The 25,079-nt window shown below is 40.0% G+C and overlaps 1 protein-coding gene across 1 annotated transcript in view; it reads right to left on the reverse strand.

Moving 5' to 3' along the window:
- The window catches only part of pou6f2 (POU class 6 homeobox 2), a 100,285-nt gene that overhangs the window by 18,261 nt on the left and 56,945 nt on the right, over positions 1-25,079 (reverse strand). Inside the window, exon 5 of the mRNA XM_036522779.1 lies at positions 7,321-7,461. Within this exon, the coding sequence (XP_036378672.1) occupies positions 7,321-7,461 (141 nt within the window). The remainder of the gene's footprint in view (positions 1-7,320; positions 7,462-25,079) is intronic.

Genomic DNA, 25,079 nt, shown 5'->3' on the forward strand with positions numbered 1-25,079 from the left:
GGATCTAAACTAGAAGTAAGGCTACTTTGACTCTCTGCTGTGCTTCACTCCAGGACTTTGCCAATGAAGAGCACACAATGACCCTGCTCATGTCTTTCCTCTAAAATGTGTGTGGGCACTTTTGTTTTTGTCCTAATCTTGGTAATTTGCCCATGCTGATAGATTTCCATTTGGTGTCATTCTATTAAATCCCAATTTACATCCATTACAAGCAATTCTTAGTCAAAATATCACTTTGCTCTATCACCATGCACAAAATGTCTGAATGATTTATTAGGACAGGTTTTAAAACATTGTTGCAAAATTGTTTTAAGGATCCAGACCTCCCTTTCTGGGACCATGTCCCTATACATCATAAAGAAGTGTGTTGTCTTTGTTACTTCTACAGTGACTGTGTACAGTTGAGTTGCATGCATGTGTAGTGCACTGTCCCTAGTTGACAAATGTACCACAAGGGCTTGACTGAACTGTCTGTCACTTCAAGGGCACCTGTGGTGAAATAAAAAACTGGATGAGGTGGAACATTTACAAAACGGCCTCCCGTGCTGTCTGAAGTGCTGAGCATACATTACTATCAAGTGCACATTCATGAGCCAGCGCCGGCGACTCACTCCGAGCCATACCAGTCAATGGACTAGCAAGACCTCTCTTCAGAACCTCCATGATTCCACATAATGAGGGAAAATGTAAAGTGCATTTTCATATTGCTCCCCTAGCAGAACTCTTCGTTTTTCACAACGTGTGAACAACACCATGGAGGGGACAGGGTTAGCGCTTGGGACAAGAGAAAACACAAGTGGCTGTTCTTGGGATGAAGTGGGAAATTACCCCCGGCTTGTGATGATGAGTGTTAACAAGTCCTACTGCTGGGTGCTTGGTGCCAAGTGGCATGTTTGCATGGCTGTTATTGAGGAGTAAAATTCTGGATTACTCTGCTTGCTGAGAGAGATAAACTATCAATGTGCATTTCTGTAATGCAGTTGTGGAAATGAGGAAATGGTACCACATGTGTATATGGGCTGTGTCTATCACAAAGAGATGTATTTCAGGCTTTTGATACTGCAGTCAGCATTCAAAAATCTAGGCATGATTTGGGCCACAGAACAAAGCAATATACAAATCAAAGTACATTATAAAATGTATCTGTGAAGAGCTTTTAGACTAGAAGGGCCTAAAGGTATCTGCCGGTCATTTGGCCAGGTTTCATTTATGTATTTATTCACGAGAGGGCATTTGTGCGTGGGGTATCTCTGAGTGCGATGTGTATTTCCAAAGACCTCAGATGGAATAATGCACCCACATAATGAGCTGTGGAGCAAAGGCTTTAGCTCAAGGCTTTGACCGTTTTGGTGACCTGATTATGTCAGAGAGTGTCAGCCGCCAAGACACTACAAAAGCAGAGAGCATCCCATCAAATCCATCTCCCTTACGATCAGTCCCCAGTGCCGCAGGCACCTTGAGAGCACAGGCACCCATCCAGGCTCATTAGCAACGTTTAGCATCAAGACGCACAGTAGACACAGAGACACAGGCACACACACATACACACTCACACACAATCATTGATATACACATATGCACATACACATACATACAACGCACATCATTACACATGCATGCAAATGCATGCAGGTATGAATGCATGCATGCACACAAAAACACGCACACATCCATGGAAACACATACATATACTGTACATATGCATGCACAAGCATGCACATGCACACAAACATGCACACATAAACACACACATACACATATGCACACACATACGCACACAAACATCTACAGTTCTCAGTGATTATTTTCTTGCCCCCAACCCACCCCTTTCTTCTCTAAGGCATTCAAACACTTTACATACTACAGTTTTTCCCAATCGCTAACACACTATAACCAGTTCCCTCCGCAAGAAAACCTATAGCCTTGCCTCATTTCTCAAAAGATACACACTTTTCTCACAACTGTAAACACTATTCACATGTTTTCACATAGGTTTCTATGTGTAAAGCCCTTTCTGTGAAACTCAATGCAAAAGTGGCCAAATGAATCATTCACTGCACTATATGTTCATTCAGCAAACACACGCAACCAATACAATATATAAGTCATTATCATCCGAACACAAAGAGCACACCTTTCCCAATGTGTAAACACAAAGCCACTAAATTAGTGACACATCAATCAGAATCACAGGATCCCTATAAATAGGGCCATTTGGTTGCATGTGATCTTTGAACTTGATGGGATGCCTCAGCCCCATGAGTATATCTTTGTTAATGAGGCAGGGTTTAACCTCACAACAAGGCACAGAAGGGGATGGAACATCATTGGTCACCGTGCCATTGTGAAGGTTCCTGGCTGGAGGCAAGTAATCAAGGGGTCCTCCACCGCCATGCCACTTTGGGTCCATATAACACCGCGCATCTGCTTGAATTCCTGGGTCAACTTTACCAGTGACTTCAACAGGAAGGGGATCCAGGACAACCAGAGCAGTCCCAGTATGTTATCATCTGGGATAACGTTAGTTTCCATCGGGCTGCTCTGGTTCACGCCTGGTTCAATGACCACCCCACATTCACAAATCTTTTTTTACCTGCGTATTCCCTGTTCCTCAATGCAATAGAGGAATTTTTGTCAGCATGGCGGTGGAAGGTTTATGACAGTAACCCCTACACAAGAGAAAACCTCTTGATTTCCATGGAGGAGGCCTGTGGGGATGTGCCCATAGAAGCCATCCAAGGCTGGATTAGACATGCCAGGGCATATTTCCCGTGTTGCCTGGCCAGGGAAAACATCCTTTGTGATGTTGATGAAATTTTGTGACCAGATCCAGACCAGAGAGGAGATGATGATGCGGAGTAGTTGTAATTAGATTTACAGTATGGAAGTACATTTGTTTATCTTATATATATATATAAATATTTTTTGTAAGTTTTTCAATTTTTTCTTTTTTGTCAAAATTGTACTCTAACTACCCTATGTACCACTATTCCTTCCTTACGGTTTTCTGGAAATAAAGGGATGGAAAATTTCTGCTCTCTTCATGCAGTAATTTGTCAGTGTGACATTGCAAAGGTGTTGTATAGTATTGTTTTGAAATTCTCTTGATGGTGTCTTCCTGTACAGGTAATCTGAATGTCAGGAAAGTGATGTTACAAAGTTCAAAATAATGCAGATTCTCAAAATACTGATTTCAGAAGAAAAATTACATTTTGATAAGAGTGTTTTGAATTAATCCCTCTAGTGTCTAAGAGGCAGTCATGTAGTATGTGCTTTTGATTGCTTGTGTGTATTGTCTGAAGGCAAAGTTTGATTTCGACCAGAAAGTTAGCTCGTTGTGCAGATGAGAATAATGTTTTGAGAATGCGTGTGTAGTTTTGAGAAAATGGTGAACGGTTTCAGAAAATGTGTCTTAGCAATCGGGAAAAACTGTAAGAAATGCAAACCACAAGTCCCTCTCTACCTACATTCTTGCATTTAATTGCTCCAATGCTCCTGATGTGAGCCATGATTAATATGGTCATGCAAAAAGTACAAGCAACCCCCTTCTGTTGTACGTCCCTCCTTTGTTTCCCGGAAATGTTTTGACACATCCCAACAAACAAAAAACAAATCAGAAGACACTGCCTGCATTCACCACCACTCAAATGATGATTCTTTGGGATTTAAAATGGATTTCCTTTGCCCTATTGGTTCATTGATGTACATTACCTATGCACCACACTCACGCATAGATGCTGAGCATTCAAGTACAGGTAATTGGTTCCAGATTGTTTCTGAAGTGTTTTTTGGGTTCATGGTGTAACAGAGTTTGGCTAATGCTAATCTTAAAATGATAGCTTTAAACAGTTTAAATGAAAAATGCATGGCTACAAATGTGAGAGCTAATCTCTAAATATATAGTATAATACATCTAAAACACGTATTGCAAGCAGTTAGAAAATGACATCACTTACTAATCAGCAAAATCACTGGGCCTTTATGACATTGCCATGTCGTTTACATTTTGGTGCGTTTCCAGAGTGAAAAATGACTGCATCACTGTGATCATCACAACTCATTATTACACACATAGTTAATCTTAAAATCTGATTCAAAATTAAGCCTTTGTCCAATTGCTACACTGTAGAGGCTGAACAAGTAATTCAGTCTGATTAAGAAATTTAAAATAATCCTTGTCATAAAATAATAAATGGTTGTCATGTGTTATAGTTACACACAAAAACACACATACATACACACAAACACACACACATGTACACACCAACACATGCTCACGGGCACACACATACACGCACACAGACACACACACACACACACACACACACACACACACACATACAAAACACACACACGTACAAACACACACACACACATACAAAGCACACACACGTACAAAGCACACACACACACACACACACACACACACACACACACACACACACACACACAAACACCAACACAAGCACACATGCACACACACACACACACACACACACACACGCACGTACGCACACACATGCACACATATACATGCACACATACACACACACATACAAAACACACACACACACCCACATACAAAGCACACACATATGCACACACACACACACACACACACACACACACACACACACACACACACACACACACACACACACATATACACACATACAAACACCAACACACACATGCACACACACACACTCACAAAGCTCACTGTGTCTTACAAGAAAAAGACTGTTTTGGTCAATGTTGTTCTCTCAAACAGAGGAGATGGTAATTCCACCGGCATGGTGCTTTTCCTCTTCAACACCACCACTAATGACACAGTAAGCTTGTCTCATTGCAAGGCACACTTTACCACACAAGGCAGAAATGCGCATACCAAATAAAGTCCTTCTGCAGCAGGCCAGATGAAGCTATTTCTCACACTATTATTTGAAGCTTGTTATGAGCAAGAAACTTTTGGTGAAAACGGTGATGAAACAAGGGTTAAGGTAAATAGCACAGGGGTTGGCATAGAGGGCACATTGTCTATACAATCTTCCTTTAATATGTGCTGTGTGCACCTGCGATAAGATGATTCATTAGATAGGGCCCCGCTCTGACAAGCATCATCGTTCAAGCCTCTGGCTACTGATGGGACAATTCTACACCCACCCTGTAAATATGACAAGGTCAGCGTTTTACTCAGATGCTCGGAGTTAAGAGGAAGTGGGGCTTTGTTTATTTGCACAAAGCGTAACAGGCAGTAGTTTAATCTCTATAGTACAACTCCCCGTGCAAATCACACCGTGTCATAAAAAGATCAAAACAACCACCAAAATATGTATTACAGTTTTTTACAACCGTTTTCACACTTAGGTCAATACCATGGCCACTTTTTCAAAACTCTTAACACTGTGTGTTTAACAACCATGCATATGAGCACATCAGTTAATCTTTCGTGCAAAATGCACTACAACCACCAAAACACTTCATAATTCACCCAAAAGTGACTCGTGTTGCTATAACTATAGCAAATGCTCTCTCCCAGCAGACTACTTTGTCACTCAAAGTACAATGGACTGAAAAACAGAAACAACTTGAAGCGTTGCAAAATGCATACAGTATATTATGTGTTGCCGTATCCTCTGTTTTAGCATAGATTACTGTAGTGTTGCATTTTAAAAAAAGAAAAAAAGAATGACACCTCTTTAGAGACCATGTTGTAATACCAAACAAATCTGAAATGCTGCAATATGCCTCATGGCAGCTCTATGCTACAATTTCTGAGGTATACTATAGTACAACAAAAAGTCTGCAGATGCTTTTCATTTCTAGCACAGTAAGTGAAACAACAACACATGGTACTACCACTAGAAGTCTGCTGTAGTTCTTATGCTGATCCATGGTGTACTCTATATTTTGTGTCAAATTTTTATGATTTTCACTGTGACAGAGTGCTGTCACTACGGTTGAGTGTGCGCTCTGACTGCCATATCAACGAGCTTGGCTCTTTGGTGTCGTGGTCAAAGTTGCATGGTTGGTACCCCGTAGACCTGGCTTTGAGGCCAGGTGGGGTGACTGCTCTTGCCCTTCACTACATTCACATTTACTGCAACATTCTCCCTTGCCTTGAACATTTAGAAAAAAATCTTTAGCATATCTTATCCACCCCTACAATCCCCCACGCCCCATAAATATTTGAAGCCAAGCAGCTATCATGACACCAAGAACAAACTTTTTGATCTGTTGTTTTGCCTGTCACAATACTTTAGATACCACAATTGAGTGTGGTAAATTTGCTGTAGTTGCATTGTTGGGTCACTTTCTTTCACTGATAGCCCATGATTTACATATACAGCAGTAATAGTGGAAAAATCTCTTCAGCGACAACTACATCTATATTTTGCCTATATACATGCACATTTCAATGCAAATATGACCACTTACAAAAGTGGTAACAAGGCTGCAAACAAAAAAAACTGAATAAACTTTCTGCTAAAATCAGAATAATCTGTTTTATTTCAAGCATATACTTTCATTTGTCTGTGAAAATGCAGCATATTTCCATCTACAGTGATCTAAATTTCGTTTTCGGTTTTGAACTGAAAGTTAAATGTTTTGAACAGAGTATCTTAATGTCTGCAAAATTTGCTGTGCTGTAGTTGTACAGAATTTTGCTGGTGGTGAACATTGACTGAGAGAGGTATTCATGAATTTCGGAAGAAGTGGTGATTGAATGCATTTTGTATCAAAGCAATGCAAAAGTATACACAGTTTAGTTCACATAGTCTACTGATATGGTGGATGTGTTAAGTGTTTTGAAAAAGTGGACATGGTATTGAGACACGTGTGAAAATGATTGTAATAAACTGTAAAAAAATAACAATACACCAAGATAAATAAATGAGTTTGCTTCATGTCATTCAGATGTACTGTCTGAAGAATTTTCATCTGAAACACACATGCCCATTTCCTTTATAAATAGGTATAGCATATTTTGTCAAAGTAGTATGCGAAGTGGACTTTGAGTAGAACAACTATAATGTTTTCATACTGTTTGCAGGGGAACGATAATATTTATAATTATGATGATTATCAATATGATTGTTATTATGATGATTATTAGTTGTAGTAGTATTTTAGTGGTAACAGTAGCATTACTACTACTACAAGCTTTGTAAATGATAATAATAATAAAATAATAATTATCATCATCATCATCATCATAAAAATAAAACAAATGTCACATGATTTCCGGTAACACAAGACTAAACAGTATTAGGGAGTTGAAAAATCAGTTCTTCATTCCGCCATCAGGTGGTCACTCACCTGTCCCTGTGCATTGGTGACCAGCTGCCCAGTGGCTCCCTGGAGGCCCGACAGGGCGTTGCCGAAGGCCGGGGAGCCGGCGATGGAGCTCATGGCTGCTGCCGCCGCCGCTGCTGCCGCCTGGCTGGCGAGGGGGTTCAACTGGAAGAGAGACACAGCCGTGACACACTGCAAGTGCTCCGCCTTCCCCCATTTTGTATCACAGCTGTGGAACACGGCCAGTGGTGCCCCTTATGTGAGACATGTGGGAGGGCAAAAGTTGGATGGATAAGATGGATGGATGGAAGGATGGATAACCCATAAGCAGTTGACTCCTTTGTTTCGGTTACACTTAATGTCAGGGCATTAGCTTTAGACACTTTACACTGAATCATCCACACTGAAGGTGATTCAGTCAGAACTATGAGAACTTTATGGTACTCCTAATTCTTGGCCACAGTGTGAAAGGTGCTACAGCTGATTTAGAGGATGGAGTGCGCAGAAATGGATAGGATACAGTGCTGCAGGGGAGAAATTTGGTCTTGTTAGGTAGGGCTCTGCACTGGTTGGTTTGACTGAGAGTCAAGATTTGGTGTCCAATCATTTTTGTCCACAGAGTGAAGGCCTGAATCATAGCCCCTCTTGGACACAGGCATACAAATACATATGTAAAGCATGGGCCACTCAAAGGCAAGAGACACATCAGAGCTGCAGCAGAATGAATGCTAAGTAGGAGTGTATGTTGAAAGCAGAACACATCAACGCTTAAGTCACACAAAGTCATACTTTAAGACCTTTGTTTTCCATTTCACTTTTCCTGGGGGAGCCTAATGTGCTATCCAGTGGAGGGCCCAAGGGGGCCCAGTGAAAAAGTGGTCTCTTTACAACTTTAATGTTTCTCTGGGCCCCCAGGGGTCTCCTAAGCCTGGTGGCATTTTAGAGGGGACACTCAGCCCAGACCAGGTACCTTTAACAATGAAGGGAATCAATGCAGCAATGCATCACTGTAACTTGTCCTGTCACCCCTGCCAAACCACTTTGACTAAGAACTATGGCCTATTCCATTGTTACTTTTGTGATATGAACAGGACATGGGGTAAAAATGACAGTCTTTATCTTTGCACCCCAAGTTCCCGTTTTATTCTCATAGACTCAGAACAGACTATGAAGTGCAAGTTCAAGCTGGCATCTAGTTTTATTAGCTGGACTACCTATGCAGCCAAGCATTGCACTAAGATTGCATGTATAAATCAAGCTAACCACCTTACAGCTGCAGATGTACAACTGATTTCGTTGAAATACACAAGAGCGAAGCTCTATGTCGTACTGGAAGGACCAAGCCGAAATCCAAATTACTAAACATAATGGGAGTATAGTATTAGAGTAAGGAAGAGAGGTTTGTTGAAAATATGTACAGTATGTAGTGATGTTAAAAGTCTACATGTGGGGATGTTAAAAATCCATATGCAGAAATGTTAGAAGCATGTATGTGAGAGTGCGTGTGCATTTTCCGAAGGGGGCTAAGTTACATTAGATGGTAAGCAATCTATTAAAAACCAATGTTTGGTCAACAACAAACAATAATTCTTTACCATAAAAGATAACTGTAATACAAAATAAATACAAAATGAGACCTAAAAATTAAGAGCTAAAAAATAACTAATAATAATAATAATAATAATAATAATATATACATCAAAATCTAAAGCAGGTCAACAAAATGAAATTTGAATGTACATAACCCTCAATACATTTTGAAAATACCTATAACCTTTCCAAAATGTCTGAAATTAGCCCTTATTTCCACGCTATAACTTCACTGGGATTTCAGCTTTGTTGGACTGAACCCATTCAGTTGCTATTCATTTTTTATTATATGCCATGACCATATTTTATTACTGTTTCTGAAATCAAACAAAAAAAATGCCATTGAGCAATCAATACTTTTTCATTGACAGTAAAGGTTAAGTACATTAAGAAAGACACTACATTTCTCTTTTAAAGCCTTATTTTATGTTAGTGGCCTCAAATTGGCCAAGAATGATACCCCATCCCCTTGAAAGCCAGCTCTCAGTGCAGGGTAACAAAAAGGGAGCCCTCTAAACAAGCACTCCTCTTTTATTAAATCTGTACCTAATATTTGTCCTCATGAGTCAAATACCAAATTGCAGTATCATGAACTCTCAATAATACCAGCTAGAACTATTCTCATGTTTCAACATTACAGTTAAATTATAAATATATTTTGCTGGAAAGTTGAATGCAAGGGAGTGCTACGGTTGCTACAGTTCATGTGACACTTTTAAAGACCTGCACTGAATATGTGGCCACAGAATACCTCAGAATGGTGAAAAATTCAGGGGAGGTCAGCTTAAACTGTTGTCAAACCTCAGAAGCGACAGTGATCAGAAAGCTAACCATCTGACTTTGGAGCTTGAACTCAATGCTGCAATTGTTTGTGTTTCCTTTCAGTTTCTGCTTCATTTGTCAAGGGAAATGGTGACATTAGAGTGATTCACAAGCTGCTGTAATTTTTACCAAATGGGTTCAAGGAAATCTTCAAAACTAGAATCAATGTCACTTGCTCTCACTACCTTATACTACCTGATGTGTGTCGAGGGCTAACTTTTTAAATTGGAATTATTGTAAAAGCTTTTCAGTGAGTTTAGTGTAGAAATTTGTCACAAAGAAGCTGTTGTTTATGCATCTTAAAATGCACTCTAATTTAATATTGTGATGAAGGCAGCACTGGAAAATAAATCAGTGAATCATCTATTAATTAGTAAAATAGATTAAATAGATTGAAAGTGATTCATATAAAGAGAATTGCTTCCCTTTATTACAATCCTGCAATTTGGAAGAAGTGAACGAAGAAGGGAAGGAAACATGACTATATACAGATCATAGGCGTCATTTACGCTGTCCCCACCACTTTTTGTCATGGCCCATTTTGTCCCCACCACTTTAAAAAGGTGTGAACACGTCAAACCCGTCATTGTCCCCAGCACTTCTCAAAACAAACTGACGCCCATGATACAGATCTATTTTGAAGCATATTTTTTGGCTTTGAACACACAGACGTTGCTTGACATTGATAGCTATTTTAGAGATGAAGAGGATGTTCTGACTTTAAAGTGCATCTTGACTCATTCTTGGAGTAGCTAAAATCAGGCCAGACTAATGTAACACAACATGTTGATGGTAATCTTGACTCATTCTTGGAGTAGCTAAAATCAGGCCAGACTAATGTAACACAACATGTTGATGGTAAGTAAGGTGATTTTTAATAAACATCTGTCAAATACATCTGTAACAACGTACATAGATTAAATTCAGAGACAAAATAAATATCTGTATGTAATAAGCATAGAAAACCAGGCAGAGGAGAAGTAATGTGTGTGGCATTCACAAATGAAAATTCAATGTCTTTCAGAGACCATGAAGACCATGTTAATGTCAAGATCATACAATGAGCACACATAAACACAGGCTATGAAAAGGCAGAACCAAAAACAGTAAAACGTCTTAATGAATCAAAATAATATGAAGAATCTGATGCCATATCTACCAAGCTGAACACTATGCGATGTCATGTTGATCACTACAGCACATCCTTTTGGGTGAAGATAAGATTAAACAGCAGTTCTTCCTATTAATCCTTTGCTGTACCTTGGAGAGAAATAAAAATTGTACAGCCGGTTAAAACTGTGGTGGCTGTAAACTGTACAGCAACATTTGAATTACACACTGTCAGGATTCTTCTTCCTCTTTTCCCATCGCGGTGACAATCTCTAACAGGATGTCGTCAGCAGCTATACCTCTCCAAATGGAGACATGGTATCCCCAGGAGCGAAGGGCTAGATTTGAGGGAAGCTTATCATCCTCAAAAATCTCCAAATAAGTCAGGGTTAATGTTTGAGGGCTGCTAGAGTGCTACCTGGGAGGACAAGCTGGTGATATCCTCCTGCGATTGCATTAAAAGATAACCCTCCCTTCAAATCTGACTGGCGAGATCTTCGTTCTCAGCTGGAGAGAGTTCTGATCATTGGAAGGGGCGATAAGCATGTTTGGTCTTTTCAGGCAGAGGCTCAGCAGCTAATCACTTGATCAGATGAGGCTCTCACCACCACACACCAAGGTCTGTGAGGTTTACTGGATACAGTGATAGAGGTGCTTCTTAGGAATGCAAGGCAGTTAAGTCTGGGAGGCGTGATGGGGTGTTAATAGAAATCCATTAAATCAGCAAAGAAATTTTCGAAGGAACATGTTGGCAGCAATGTCACAATTTTGAAATTATGAAATCTGGACTCATTTTCATTTTGATCTGCACCTGCTGACGATGCAAGGAGAGTAGGCCAGGAGTGGCATCAAAAACATAGCATTCCATTTGAAGAGAATGGGGAATATGTCTGGCAGGGTAAGAACCTCTTCACGATGGTCTGGGTGATGCCTTTTCAGGTGATGTCACCTTGGAGCCTCTTCTGTTTAAAGCTTGTCTCTTACCAGATAATATGGGTGGTAGGGGCAGAGGGTGTGACACAGACACATATGAGGAGCCAGGACAGCAGTTTTAGCCTTTTAAACAGGTGATTTTCTACTGCAGTGATTTGTTGCACTACTGCTAAGGTAAGCAGAAAATTGCAGGCTTGCCCCCAAAATATGGGATAATTGTATGTGCAGCTAAACACTGATCTTCCTGTGTGTAAATCTGCACATAAACTGTCGTGGTTATTGCTTTTCGTTCACTCCCATGAATATTGGGAGTGTATTTGAATGACACGGGCCTCCTGGTACTGTGTTATATGGCAATACAGTCCTCACAGTTTTCAGATCATTTACATTTACATTTACATTTATTCATTTGGCAGACGCTTTTATCCAAAGCGACTTACAAGTGAGGTACAATACAACAGAAGTGAAAAACCATACAGAGTCACAATATTAGAAGTACTGCATGCAAAGTTCCAAAGGCTGGCCAGGTGAGGAACCACAAGCAGGTAGCGACTGTGTTAAGCCATTGCAACCAAACCATTACAACCAAACCTTTACACTTAAACCATTACAACCAAACCATTACACCAAATCCATACGTTAAACTATTACAGCCAAACCATTACACCAAATCAATACATTCAACTGTTACAGCCAAACCAAATCATCCACATGAAATCCTTCCACTTCAAGAGATATTTTATTACAGTAGTAAAGCATGTCAGAAGGTATAATTTGCAGATCAGAGACTCAGTTTAAGACCAATTTAGCCAAGTCGTGTTAATCATCTGTTCAAGAGTATATTCTGTGTAATTTATGGATAACCAAAATTCTTCAAAATGAGTGTACCAAAAACATGGGTGCTGGCCAATGTAAGATGCCTAAATGAACATGTAGGGTTGAATAACAAGCGAGGCCTTTCCCATAAGAGACCAAAAGCATATTGGCTACACCATCTCCTGTCAGTGTTCAGACCTGAACATCCACATCCTCATCTAAGTAATGTTCTTTCACTAAGAGCATGCCACGCAGTCTTTAATCCCAGGCTATTGTCTCTTGACATTAGATTAATGACATAGTACAGCTCCACTTTTCTTAAATGGGTTCACATATCCACATTACAATCAGACTTCTAACTGAGGGCTGTCAATGTGGCAGAAGATCACATGCTTAGGGAAACCTGCTAATGTCAAAGATCAATCCAGCCGCAGGCTGAACGAGCTGACTGCTCCCATTAAGTGGGGCCAAAGTCTGAAAGCAAATTCAGCAGAGGAATCTACATCACAGGACCAGGCCCTATTTAAACATTGGCTTGACCTTCATCTGTGGGCAGAGAGGTAAAAGGCGATCATCTACGCAAAGAGGCATATTACTCCTCTGCCAGAATCATCAATGCCTCTGTACAGTACTGAAGAAACATGGGTGTGTAAAGATGAACTGCAACATTTGGAAATGAGAAAGAAAAGAAAAAAAAAAAATTGTCAACTGATCCCAATTTGAAAAACATCCTTTTAAACCTTTCTCACCTAAGGAAATGGGCACCCATAATGTCAGTGACATTGGCCATATTCAGCAAGGCCAAATGCAAATGAGGAACAGAAAGGGGCAGGTTGAAAAGGTTCAATGCTTTTTAACATAAAATTCCAATGCAGGAACATTAATGTAACCACAGCAACAATCACAAAAAGTGTGGATAAATTTCTAAAAATCCTCTACTTGATTTCTTATGTCTAGTTTATCTCCCCATGGGAGTACCTAGGTGGGTACCGCATTCATAGCTACCACTTATTTTACACTGTAGGTATACCCACATAATAACCATTTTTCACAAGCCTAAGTAACTCTCTCTAAAAAACATGATAAAATAGAACACATTTAGATAATCTGTGTGAATGTAATTGTGTAACTGTGACTTGTAAAAGTGCACCAGGTGTCAGTGCACTCCAAACTCCAAACCTCCTTCCTTCTGCCTGAGACCCTGCAACAATCCTTGCAGCATCAAGTTTTTCCACATACATGTAAACCTCATTAGAAATGCTACAGGTACCTCCAGACCCTTCCCTGGCCTGGCTTCACCTTCTTTGGCTCTTGCTGCCTTCTCTGAGTCACGGATGAAACTCCATTTTACTTCTGCTCAGAAAAAGCTTCTGTGTGGGGGAGTTGTGGGCTAAGCACAGGTTGAAAATCATGAGGCCATGGAGAAGAAACATAGGAAAAAAGAATGGCATTGGGAGCTATAAAAATGTAATGCTGCCACAAGAGCATATCCTTCTGGTGATGCCCTGCTGGGACCAGTAAGTGGGTGAAGAAGTGGGTATGGACATGGGAGGAACTAGAGGACAAACAGGCGTGAGCAGTTATTTTTTGCCGTGTTACTGGGTATAGCTGGTTGAAGGTTACAGGCATGGGCAAAGAAGCTCTCACCTAAGGAAATGGGCACCCATAATGTCAGTGACATTGGCCATATTCAGCAAGGCCAAATGCAAATGAGGAACAGAAAGGGGCAGTCTAACGCAACTCCAAACAATAAAGGCATGACTAAGTGCTGGATGGGGGCCATCAATCTTGCCTCTCAACAGATCCTTGTAAAATTAATGCCATTACGTGGTTTCAATCATTTCATAAAATTTGCCCTTGTCCATTCGTTGCTAATCAGGTGTAAAGAGTTTCACATTGGGTTCCACTTTAGCAGAACTGTAATTCTTTGCAAGAGATTTTTTTCTTGTTTTTCCAATACAAAATTGATTGATAAGCCTAACAGACAGGCTTTACTTACTGTAGTAACTTGATAACAATTTTGCACCAAGGCTATAAAAATCCATAATCTCACTTTTGATACCTTCTGGCTCAGTTTATATTTTTCTTGTATAGAAAGGGCACCGCTTGTTGAAAAATTACTTCTGTATAGTTCTGGTACAATATTTTGTTGTGGTCATTCATAATGTGAAAAATGATGTGAAATATTTTGCTTTTTAAGCTATTTATTAAAATATATTGCGACTTTATGATGAAGCACTATTCTCAAAAAATGCTGACCATCTCGGCCAATGATTTGACATATTTGGTGCAGTTATTTCCGTACTGTGATGAAGTTAAAGATTAAGACCATTTTTTTTTTACAACTTTCTCTTACTATGGATATAACACTGCTGATTTTGTTCATATTCTACAGAATAGCAGCCTGGTATGAAGTAACTGCTCAGCTACTCTGAATACCAGTTTGATAGGTCCTGTGGAGCAGGAGTCTGTTCTTAGTGTAGACACAAGCCACTCATGACAGGATGGTAAACTTTAATACCATTGTTTGATATAACTATGAACTTTTCTTCACACGGACACAAAATTCTATTGAAAACTACAATCACCTTTATAATGTCCATCTATTGCATGCAGTACACACACACATACACATATATGCAGTGCCTTGCAAAAATATTCAGACCCTTGGCCAATTCTCACATTTTACTGAATTACAAATAATTACATTGAAATTTTGATCTGTGTAACACTGCATGTAAAAACACTGGAACTCCAATTTATTAATTAATTCAGGATAAAATAAAGCATGTCACCATAAAATAATTAATTTTGAGTTTCAGTGTTTTTAATTACAATATGACACAGAATGAAATTTCCATGTATCATTTGTAATTCAGTAAAATATGAGAATTATGTGTGTGTGTGTGTGTGTGTGTGTGTGTGTGTGTGTGTGTGTGCGTGCGTGCGTGGGTGCGTGCGTGTGTGTGTATTATATATGGTATTTATTTCCACTCTTCTCTTGTCTGACATATAAATTCAGCTTTTGATTGAGTTTAATATCCAGCTGATCAATGACAAGTGATCTTTCAATAGCCTCAATTCAATATAGGAAGGGTCATCTGTGCCTAAGCTTTATAAACACAATAAAGGTAAATTATTACCCATCTCCATTGTATCCCAAAATCACGGCCATAATGAAGAAAAATGGAGGGTTTGAGGGGATTTCTGACATTGGCCATCTGGAGATTTCAAGCTCGGAGATTAATTACAGGCGAGGAGCTCCTTGGCCATGATGTGGTCACAGCTGGTCAATACACCTATTCCTCTCACAAATGCTAAGTGGTATGATGAATAGATGACATTTAGACATTTTTGTATTGATTACCCTCTTATACCCAAGATAATATTTTTCTACTTTAAAATGTAGATCTAACTTTGGAAAATATAATGGATTGAATTGCAATGAAATTAAGAATACAACTGTATTTTCATTTGTTCCTTATTTGTTAGAGAAACTGACTGGAAATTAGCTATTGCCAATGCTTACAATATACAAAGAAAAAGTATTCCCAGACTATTCCTTAATTCTTTTTGCATAGTTACATTTTTATTTTTGAGAGAGTACTTTGTTCCCCCCAACTGCAGTCTGTAATTCATACTCATGAGCCTTCAAATAAATTTAAGAACAATTTCAGCAAAGTATAAATAAGCATAACAAAGTAAATGTTTTAAAATGCTGCACAAAGGTTTGAGTCTTAAGTCCTTCTGCAGTAGTGATGATTAAAAAAATATAATCTAAACACTTGGTGAAAAAAATGGCCATTGCTGTTTTCCATCTGTGCATCCAGTACTCTGCTTGTGGCCTCTGCTGGGCAGGAGAAATGATAAACCAAACAGGAGCATGGAAAGGCCTTGGGGAGCGTGCATTCTTAAAGTGGAGCAGCACTTTACAACACCACAGCCATCATGTTAATTAAAGAAACATTATTCTATTTGCAGCATTAAGTGTGCTTTAGGTCCTTTTTACACTTCCAGCCCCCCTCTGTGGATCTCTAATGTACCCTGGCTAGCCATTCAGTTTTCCACTGGGTGTCTGTGTTTACACTCTGCTTATGGTCTGTCCATTTGGGTGGGTTGGGGTCCTGTTAGAACATGTTCCAGTACAACAAACCTTTAACATGGGGCCTAATTTTTTAAGCAGATACTAGGTATGTAAGCTCAACTTACAGACAGTTCAGAAAAAAACCTCATCAGATCCCTATTTTTAAAAAGCAAACAAATCAAGTTAATTAAGTGTTGGATGCAGGCTTCATTTTTTATCTAGCTGGTCCGAATTCTTTTAAAATACAAATCTACAAATTTACAAATCTCAAATAAATTGTTCAAAAATGAAATTTTGAATTTTGACGAATACATTCATGAGCTTATGTGGAAAGTGAGATCAGATTTTTCAGCATCTCAGTTTTCAGAGTTATTTTTTGCCACTGACCCTAGTATAGTTCCCAAACCCAAGCCATTTACTAAAGATTAAAAAGGAGGCTTTGGGGTGAGGTTGGGGGCGAAAAATACCCTCATCGTGAATAAAATGACAAACCTTTGAGTTACAAAGTGCATTTCAGCCCTGTTTGGTTTTCAGGCTATTTCCCAAGTCACTGCCACCTTGCATGCTTTATAATTATTCATATGAAATGCCACAGTGTTGATGGGCAACAGTCTTATTTTCTGGTTCAGTCAACAGTGCACATTTGTATTTTCATTCTCTGGCGCAATTGTTACATAAGGCAATTTTCTGCCTTCTTAAGAGCTCGCCTCTCCTGTGCATTAATGAGCCTCTCGGCCACTGCTGCTGACATTCTCATGTACCAGCAGCATCAATTTGCACCAGCAACTCATTCCGAGCAGAGAAAGGATCAACCTACCAGGGCTAAATGGACTAAAATGGTGGCAGTTTGTGAAGTTACCAACTAGGCATGATTTGTCAGACAGTGGTGATGTAAATACTCAGGGGCTTCAGATATCAATGTGAACTTACTGTTGTCTTCTTAGTGTGACATCTACATCGAATTCAAGTCTACTCTACAGCGCAGGTACAAGGGAAACCTGACTGCTTATCATAATTTCTTTGTATCTGTATCTAATTTTGAATAAAATTTAAATCACATGCATATGTGAATACAAATCTGGAAGTTTTTGTTCGCCCTTTGTTTTATTTGCTGTATCAAACTAGCATTGACTAAGAAAAAAGATTCCTTGGTACTTTCATGCACTTTATTACTTGTAATTGTCTGCAATAAATACTATCATTATTTACTCTTTCCACAAAGCAAAATGGAAATAGTTTTCTCGTTAATTCATTTATTTTTGTGAACATCATCTTGAGTTGAACTGGCAGGTACTATCACTGTTTGTAATTTAGAATTACAGATGGCATTACTAATAATGAGACAGGCTGACATTTTTCAGTGAATTAGGGTAGGCACTGTATAGGAGCTAACATACTCATCCACACCAAAAGAATTATCTAGATTTATTGTATTGTATCTCCAGACAATGTAACTGATATGTGCCTTGTTATCTCCCGACCCTGAATACAGCGTTATTTGGAGTAATCTGGTTGCAGTAAGTCCAGTGTTCTTGCTTTGCATATGCTTTTTTTGTTGCTGTTTGTTTTTTTGCCTGTCAATCTGCTCCACTGTGTGTAGGTAAATGACAACTGGCTGTGATTTGGCAAGTGGCAGTCCCATACATGTTATTATTCCACCCTGAGTGTAGACATTACTGAAGACTATAAAGGCTATTGTGGGACATATAAATGTTTTGTTAACTAATTCATTTAGATGAGTCATGGGTGATGTATGAGACAACAGCAGACATATACCATTAAATGTTTTAGCATTTTTGTTTGACAGCAAATTACTCCATCAGCAAAAAATGAAACTTATTGCTGATGGAGTAACAGCATCCAAAGATTTGAATACCAAAGAGTATATTCAAGCTTTTTAAAAACCTCAGTTATTATCAGACTTCCACTGTGTAAGTGAGAAACAGAACTGCAACTGTTAGAAAATATTGTATTGTAATGTTTGTATGTAATTGTATGTAATGCTAATGTAACACTGTTTAAAAATCACAGCAAGTGCAGCTAAAGAGTGAGCTGGTTTATCAATATCAAATTTTCTAGCATTTGGGAAAATATTACTGCTGTGTGTTACCACAGTCTACAGATACTTACCCAGCAGTGCATTCAAATCTAACTTCTAACTCTATTCACTGCAATATGCTATATTTTTATACCATTAATATTAAGACAATAGTTGTGGTAACTCACTATGTATCTAAACTGCCCCTTATTTATGTGTGATAAACACTGCTGCTTTTTCATCTTCTGTGTTGAACATTAGGCTGAATTTAAAAAAAAAAAAAGATTCATTGTTGAAAAAATAGCATTCAGTGGGATGAATACAAGCATTGTAAAAAAAGACCAATACGAGGAGGGACAACTCATTTTGCCAGGAATGAACTGGCAAGGAGTGAATGGATCAAATACCTGCCAGTACAATGTTAAATACAATGTAAAAACAGTCCCCATTTACATTTACCTACCAGACTTGAGATCAATTTCAATTCAGTCAATTCAGGGAATGAACTGAAAATCAATTAATTAATGAAAACCTGCCAATAGTTGCCATTTCAGATTTTTCAGTTAATACATTGAAATGAACCCCAACTCTGGTACCTACATAGGTCCTCCTGTATAGCTATATAGTGTACATACAGACTGTGGTTGTTGAGCTACAAATAGGTTTAAGAATTGCAATCATTATGCAACAATGTATATGCACAGTATAGCACTGAACAGGTATTAGAGTTTCTTAATGTAAAGCAAAAAAAAAGTCATTTGATTGTTATGTATATATACATACTTACATACATACATATATATATATATATATATATATATATATATATATATATATATATATATATATATATATATATATATATATATAATGTGTCTGTGAATAACATGAGAGGGGAATCCTATGACTGGAGACATATCCATATGAAACTGATGCTATTGTGAACCTGTTGTGTGAACCTCAAAGACTACAGAAATTTGCAGTATGGCTTTAACGGCCCTTGTTATTAAAGAAAATCCTTCAACGCGTCCATTTCACTTTTTTACCAAGAAGCAGGCTCACACAGATGCACAGACTCCCACACACATTCACACACACATACACACACATTCACACACACATACACACACATTCACACACACATACACACACACACAGACACACACATTCACACACACATACACACACACACAGACACACACATTCACACACACATACACACACACACAGACACACACACACATACACACACACACAGACACACACATTCACACACACATACACACACACACAGACACACACACACACACACACACACACATACACACACATTCACACACACATACACACACATTCACACACACATTCACACACACATACACACACACACACACAGACACACACACACATTCACACACACATACACACACATTCACACACACACAGACACACACACACACATACACACACACACACACACACACACTCATATAGGTCACTGTGTCTTACAAGAAAAAGGCTGATTTGGTCAATGTTGTTCTCTCAGACAGAGGGGATGGTAATTGCGCCTGCGTGGTGCTTTTCGTCTTCAACAACACCACTAATGACATACTAAGTAAGTCTGTTTGCAAGGCAATGGACAATTTCACAAATCTAAAGACACACTTGTTTTACTTGGTGCCACTAATGGATATCTGAATCTGACAGCATGGAGACGGCTGGATCCTAAGAGCATGTCTTTTTCATCAGATTTTGACTCGGTGCACTCTTGTCTGTCAAGTCATCTGGGAAACATTAGCAAATTACACACTGGCACATTTCATCCAAAAAATCAATTAATATTTGTGCAAAACCCATATAATTACATGTGCATAAATCTTTAGTACAGTGCTACCTCCCCAAAAAATATAATGAAAACTGGATGGTGCAAACTTTCACAGCAGCAAGTCGATATGTTCAAAGCCAAGCACACTATAGAGAAAAGGACTGATGCGGTAGGAGATAACAGTACTTGAAATTAATTTTGAATTCGGATGGGGGAGGGATGGTGAAGTGGGATGAGAGAGAGTGGGCATCTGGGGCACTGAAAGCCTGTTGTCTTTGGCAGCCACTGACCTTGGTGGCGATGGTGTTTCGTGAGAGGGCTCTAATAACAGCTGATAGCTTGTGAGCACAGAGGAGGTAGAGAAATAGAGGCAGGGAGAGGCGAGGCTCAGGTAATTGTAGCACTTGTGTGTTTGCAGCCTCCCAATATGACGATGTGCCAGGATATGGACAGGCGCCCGCAGACACTTTGGTGTTAAATTGGCCTGCCGCACGAACAGGGGAATCAGAGCTGTGGGCACCCCGGACTAAAGGAAGGGAGAGCCCCTTAAAGCTGTAATTACCCATGAGAGCCGGTGGTTTGGTTGGTTTGGTTTGGACTGGCCTCGGCGTCGGAGCTTTGACAGAGACAGTGAGTGGGGAGCAGGGTCTGGGGGGAAGCATGACATACGGCCGCAGTCAGTTAGACTCGACTCTGTCAGAGTGGGCCTCTCCATCAGCCAGAGACTGGAGCCATAGTGGCAGCTACAGTGCAAAGGTCGGGGGCTGTTAGTGAACAGGCAGCATGTGCATGTCGACAAAGGAAGAAAAGAAGACAGAAAGAAAACAGAAAGGAAGGGGATACACAGAACTGAAGAATAAAAGATGACATCAGACACAGGACAATAATTAAGAGGAAGAAACAGGGGAATGAAAGGGAAGCACAAGTCATGATGCAGAGAGAGGAACAAGGCCAGGAGTTGATGAAGGACAAAGAAAGAATGAAAGGAAAAAGAAAGTAAGGAAAGTAAGGGAATTGCTGTGTGAAGCTCTGATGCAGGCAAAAAAAGTTTGTATCTCTTGTGCATCTGTGTTATGCAGGCATGCATGGTGGCAGTGTGTGTGTGTGTGTGTGTGTGTGTGTGTGTGTGTGTGTGTGTGTGTGTGTGTGTGTGTGTGTGTGTGTGTGCGTGTGTGTGTGTGTGTGTGTGTGTGTGTGTGTGTGTGTGTGTGTGTGTGTGTGTGTGTGTGTGAGTGTGTGTGTGTGTGTGTGTGTGTGAGTGTGTGTGTGTGTTCTCTGCTGGCTGGTGCGTGGAGGTCAGGCAAAGCAGGCACACTGAATGGAATAAGGCTCTTGATGGTCTGCCCTAAGCTGCTGGCTGTTACGGATCAGCGTGTAGCAGCTCTCTCCCCCCTGCCTGGGCCGATGTAACTCACTGGAGTGGCAAATTACACCAGACCTACAGCTGTAGCCCGACATTATGATTAATTTGATCAGTAATTTTTCCTGTTTTTCATTTTAATCGGTGTGACCATTCTGCTGTGGCAGGTCTTTCAGATCTAATTAAGATAAATTCCAGTGTAACAGACTTGGCAGCATTTTCCCAGACAAATCCCTGAGCTCTTTTGGTGTGGAGAAACCTGCAACTCTAATCAATCAATTTCCAGAAAATCCACTGGGCTCCAGCAATCAGCCTATTAACACACTTAAGCAAATTTCATAATCTCCTTGCCTGTTTGTCATCATCCTAACTCCCCACCCTCCAGCTATCACAGCCTACCAGATTTCTCCCATCCCCCAGCCTCCTTCCTAATGTGGAGTGGGAGCCTGCAGGGAACTCTGGGATAGCACTCCTCCTACTTCTTGTTTCAGTCACACACTTCTAAAGCAACTTCTCATTTAGTTAGAAGGCCAACACTGGGAATAAACCTGCAGCATTTTAACATTTGAAAAACTAACACAAACATAAACCGCAAACATTAGCATGGGGGTTAGGTCTCTCTCAAGCCTTTAGTGTAATGAAATGCTATCCAAGCTCTCTGTCTCCTCGTGTACAATGCAACATGGATAATTTTGATTAATGAACAGCTTAATGTTTGAGGAGATCTTACATCGATCCTCTTGGGAAGTGAATTAGTTCACTTAGGTAATTTAGAGTGTAGTGGTAATTGAAATCTGGATGGCTCGGGCTAGCTAACACATACTGTATCTTCAGTCCCACTGCATCTGACCCAGGGGGCTCCAAGAATGCTAATGGCCATCACTGCTTCTTAACACAGGATACCTATAAACACCCAGGGATTGCTGAGGAGTTGCCCTGGAGAGACGTGCTTCAAAGCATCTGAACAGCCTGCCTTTTGTACAATGAACCATGTAACAGACAAGCCCCCCAGCGGAAATCATTGTAAATGAGTTATTGACATGAACCACGCATGGTCATTCACCCAGCCCTTGTGTTCTATTCCTTTATGTTTTCCCCTTCTTAGATGCAGGGATGAAGATAATGGGCATGTTTGTAACTCTTGCATTAATCTCAAAGTTAACTGAGGCGAGGTAACAAAATGTCATTCCTATGTCCTCGGGCTGGAATACCTGGGTCCTAACAAGCCTCTCCGACTGAGGATGGTGGTTAACGAGCCTTTGGTTCCTGTAACTGGAGGCACGTTAGCTGCACCTCACTATTCAAATAATCACCCAAAACAAGGGGCTGTCCATGCACACATATGGGCTGACAGACGTGTAATTATCCCAGGCCCTGCAAACACACAAAGCCAATGCAGTGGTTTTCCATTACTGTCCCTTTAGGCCAGAGTAGCGCTCCAAGATACACAACAAAGCTCTTTGGAAAGGTTATAGAACCCCTGAAAAACACACACACAAGGCCACATTGGAGACCCAGTATGAGAATGGACTCACCAAATCTTGGTCCTGCCTAGGAGATGAGGTGTTTACCACAGGCCTAGGCAGGGGTGGAATCTTTGATGGATAAACGGATGCCATGCTAAATGACTTATGGCTGGAAATCCAATCACAGGCCCAGGGGGTAAAAGTCATCCAAATCCTATTGCAAAAATGTTTGGTGTGGGGAGTCACAGTGAACCAGCCCAGTCTGTCCTTGGATGGTAGCTCCTGCACTCACCGCCATTCTCCTTCTCAATTCAGAGAAAATGTAACCCTCTTACGCTCATCCTGCCTCACACCAGACTTAATTGAATTGAATGAGGCAATCTCTTAATGATGCCTGAACTGGCCACCTAACCCTTTTGTGTGGCAAGGGATGAAGGGAGTTGACTTTCTACGTCATGCCAGAAGTACATGATGTCGCCTTCTCTTCACTGACTGCAAAGTGCAGGAGTGGGATGGGTTGTAAGAAAAATATGAAGATATTTACAACCATGTATTTTTTATAAGATGCCATTTAATGCTAAAATATTGACATCATAATGGAGAAGACTCCCTAAATTGCAAAATGGACAATTCTGGGACAGAGGTTTCTCTTTTAATTGAGCATCTCACTGTCTACTGCAGGATGAAGACAGACAGACGTTTTTTTATTGTATTGGCACAGAATCAAGGAATCAAATTTCCCTCTGTGTAAAATTCATGTGCCATACAATTCCATTGTGCTCCAGTAGCTGGTGCTTAGCATGGTAGATAAGACAACTGAATGACATCTGAATGACAAACCGAGCACCACCCATCTATGCCCTTTAACCAGTGGCTTTATATTGACCTCAATCTAATAATCCCACTATCAATTTAAGATTCAAGATTCAAAATATACGATTCAAAAAACTTTATTGTCTATCACATAATGATAGAAAATTGTCTTGGGTTAGGGGCTCACAAACAACATAAAAACATACACCAATGAAAAACTCACATAAAATTACATTCAAACACAATCACTTCCATAACTAAGTAAATAAGAGTACGTGTGCAAAGATAGATTAAGAGATAGTGACAGCCTATTTGGCCTTGTTTAAAATGGATATTGCATTGGGAATGAAAGAGTTTTTGTAAATTCTTATTTCTAATCTTTCAGAATGCATGAGAGTAATCTATGAAGTGGTCCAGGTCACTGGCCGGATTACAACTCCTTTTATTGCTGTGCACATTTACAGAAAGGCCAAAAGAGGCTGATTTCCACATTATTTATTATATTGTCTATCTATATCTGTCTATCAACAGACGAAAATGGAAGTTCGTCAGCAGGGCTTTGTGCAACAGAGATGAATGAACGTTGTTCTCATGTCTCATCCTAATAAACATGCAGAGCGCTGGGACCATAGACTGTTGCAGCTGCCAGTGAGGGGATTTGTGTTGAATGCAGCCAAAGCTGGACATGGTGGAAAGGCCATGGTTGAGCTGCCTGTTGGCACATGATGTCATCTGAGAGGCAGCTTGTGCCTGGAGACCATTAAGATGGACACTATTTTTCCTTTGGAGCCTTGCTGGGCTGTGACAGGGCGGAGAGGGGCACAGAGACACAGATGGAGAAAATCATCCTGACCATAAAGAAGGCCACTCCGCAACCCAATTAGGGCCTGACACTGATGAATGTGACTAGGGGAAAAGAGGTGACC

The sequence above is a fragment of the Megalops cyprinoides genome, chromosome 2 (genome assembly GCF_013368585.1).
Source record: "Megalops cyprinoides isolate fMegCyp1 chromosome 2, fMegCyp1.pri, whole genome shotgun sequence".
Classification (NCBI taxonomy): domain Eukaryota; kingdom Metazoa; phylum Chordata; class Actinopteri; order Elopiformes; family Megalopidae; genus Megalops; species Megalops cyprinoides.